Source organism: Octopus bimaculoides, chromosome 14 (assembly GCF_001194135.2).
Source record: "Octopus bimaculoides isolate UCB-OBI-ISO-001 chromosome 14, ASM119413v2, whole genome shotgun sequence".
NCBI classification, from domain to species: Eukaryota; Metazoa; Mollusca; class Cephalopoda; order Octopoda; family Octopodidae; genus Octopus; species Octopus bimaculoides.
Window position 1 is genome coordinate 46,101,009 of NC_068994.1, and position 3,168 is coordinate 46,104,176.

At 33.2% G+C, this 3,168-nt stretch overlaps 1 protein-coding gene across 1 annotated transcript in view; it reads right to left on the reverse strand.

Moving 5' to 3' along the window:
* Positions 1 to 3,168, reverse strand: part of LOC106870532 (BTB/POZ domain-containing protein 16) — a 243,135-nt gene that overhangs the window by 145,462 nt on the left and 94,505 nt on the right. Inside the window, exon 9 of the mRNA XM_052972597.1 lies at positions 6 to 64. Within this exon, the coding sequence (XP_052828557.1) occupies positions 6 to 64 (59 nt within the window). The remainder of the gene's footprint in view (positions 1 to 5; positions 65 to 3,168) is intronic.

The window sequence follows — 3,168 nt, forward strand, 5'->3', positions numbered from 1 at the left end:
CAGAAAACAGAACTTCTTCAAATAACTGGTGTGGCACCTCTCGAAGATGGATGGTTTTAGAAACCTAATTGAATAATAATACTAGTAATAACAACAACAACAACAACAACAACAACAACAACAACAACAACAACAATAATAATAATAATAATAATATTAATAATAATAATAATATTTTCTTTGTAGGCTAACGAAGCTCAGATGAATATAATAGAATACAAAATGTGACGGAAAGGAATTGCAAAAACGTGAAAATGCACATTAGATATATAAATACGTGTGTTTCTCTGTGTGTGTGTGTGTGTGTGTGTGTGTGTGTGTGTGTGTGTGTGTGTGTGTGTGTGTGTGTGTGTGTGTGTGTGTGTTAGAGAGAGAGAGAGAGAGTGTTTGTGTGTGTGTGTGTTGGGGGTGGTAAAGGTGAAGCAAAGACGTAATTTTGTTTCTACCTACCAAATACTCCTCTCAAACAATATCACTAACCCATACAAAAGTGCCAAAAACCAATATATACAATATAATTAATAGAAAATCATACATTTACCAACGGTTTTCAAATAGTTGAGAGAAAAGATTGATTAGTCATGCGCTAACCATAAATTTGATTGAAGAGTCATAAAGACAAACTTTTAGTGTACTCGAAATGTATGCTAATTATCGCAGCGAAAATATAATGATAATTAGGTGTAGCAAGTGAAATGATTGGAAATCAGATAAGCAAGAATGCTAATGTAACTGAATAACAGTTATCGACTGGTTTGAAGGAATAATGAAATAAACACCGCATTAAGTTTCCCATTTTACAATAACAGAATTCTACACGTCGATTAAAATGTCTTTCCGAACAAAAAGTACTGGACTATGTCAAAAGATTCACCACCGTCAGAAACCACTACGTATGTATATAATAATGCATGCCAGAAATTTATTTCTGTTGACCGATGATTACCTCTGGGTGAAGAAAGACAAGTTAGTAAGGTAGATATTATAGAAGTTATGTTATGTGAGTTAAATGAGTAATGCATTTTATAAATGCTGCTAAATAAATATAACTGTTTTGATATAGGGAACTGCAGAGATGACAACCTAGCAATTTACCAAAACATGAACGTTCGTGAGCTGCAAGAAGTCAGAAAAAAACTTAAGTGATTTCATAGAGTTTAGATTCCAAACTAAAGCAATCTAAAGCAGCCTACTCATAACCAAATATTCTCTATATAATATTAAACCTAATCGCAGGGACACAAGTGTATATAGAAAGCCTAATGAAGAAGTAGTATATGTAATCGGACAATAAGTACCGGCCTTCAACAATATGATTTTAATTAGTAACATATGCATATGAATGTTCTCAATAATGTTTATTTGTCAACATAAGGTGGCAGTTCTACGCAGAACCGTGTTGCATTTTAACCCCACGAAAACAACTTTTCCAGCTGGTTATCGACACAATCTGTGTCCGGTACATTGTGACCAAGGGAGCGAACTACTCCCCTCCAGCTTTAGCAGGACCAGCAGACCCTGGTTTCTAGGTCTTTTCCTGTCATCGGTACTGGACACCTGTTGGCTAGAGATGGCAGTCGTTCGATCTTACTCACAATATATAAAGAGAGAAGCAACAGACACTCGCTGATCTCGTAAGCAGCAAAACGAGTTTAATGATTTTAGTAGTAACGATACTGAACTGTAAAGTATATTTGCCAACATAAAGAGGCAATACTGCACCATTCTATAATCAATCTATAAACAGAAGCGGATTTCAAAAAATACTTTCCTGTTCAAACTACACAGAAACGAGAAGAGAAAGACCTGGTTTAAGCCTTTCTAACTTAACAGAGACAAGAAGAAATAAATCTGGTTTGAGTCTTTCTTTAGACTTTATTGTACAGTCAAATATAGCGACAAATATCTTTGTACTGGTCTCAGCGGGACTCACAACTGTGTGCAGTTTTATTAATGTAATCAACGGTATTAAACTAAAAGCTAAATATGGAAGAGTTAAACAACTGAGAAAAATTGCATCAAATAAATACATAACAACAAACTTATTAAGCGCTGAGATTTGCTTCGTCAGGTAACTTTGATAAGCGAGACAGCTGTTGGGCTTCTGCAATTTTCGTATGCCAGATTCCATGCACAAGTTGAACGTGAGACTATGATTAAAGCCAGCAAACCAGGAACCACATATTTGTACACTGAATTTTTCAATCACAAAACTATGCCTGCACTCATATGTATATATGTGTATGCATTAATATGTGCGTGTGTAGGCGCACACGTGCGCAGGCGTCTATGTGTGTGTTTGCGGCATGATTTTCAACAAGTAGTACACCATTCCACTGGTTGAGAGAATAAAGCTATTATTTCAATAAAAACCACAAAACACATTATGAAATGCAGCTAACCATGGTTTCCTGGCCGAAATATTAATTTATTTCGCCATTACTAAACCGCCCTTTGGTTTTTACCAACTTGATAAATGGCGAAATAAATGAATATTTCAGCCAGGAGACCCTGGGTAGCTGTGTTACACAAGGCTTTTTTGTGATTTTTATTATAATACATATGGACATGCTTACACATACATAAGCTGATTATTGAGTAATTTTGTTTCCGTTTGCAAGTGTACGCATTTACCGAAACACACACGCACACACACACACACACATACACACATACACACACAAATACGTATATAGACATACATTTTGTCAAACATATGCAACATATGCGTGTGCGTGCATGTGAGTGTATATGTATACATATAATTGTATGTTAATAAACCAGTGTATATATATATATATATATGCATGCACGTAAGTATGTATATATATACATATAAATATATGTATATATATATTTACATATATGTATATATGTATATATATATATACATATATATATGTATATATACATATATATAATTATATACATACATATATATATACGTGTATATATATACGTATATATATATATATATATATATATACATATATATATACATATATATATATATATATATATACATATATATATGCATATACACGCATGTAATTGTATGTTAATAAACCGGATTATTCCCACGTACCAATTTGCTCGTTCCATGCTGCTAACATTAATCGCTTTACTAGTTAGTACATTATATATCTATCTATCTATATATATATATAT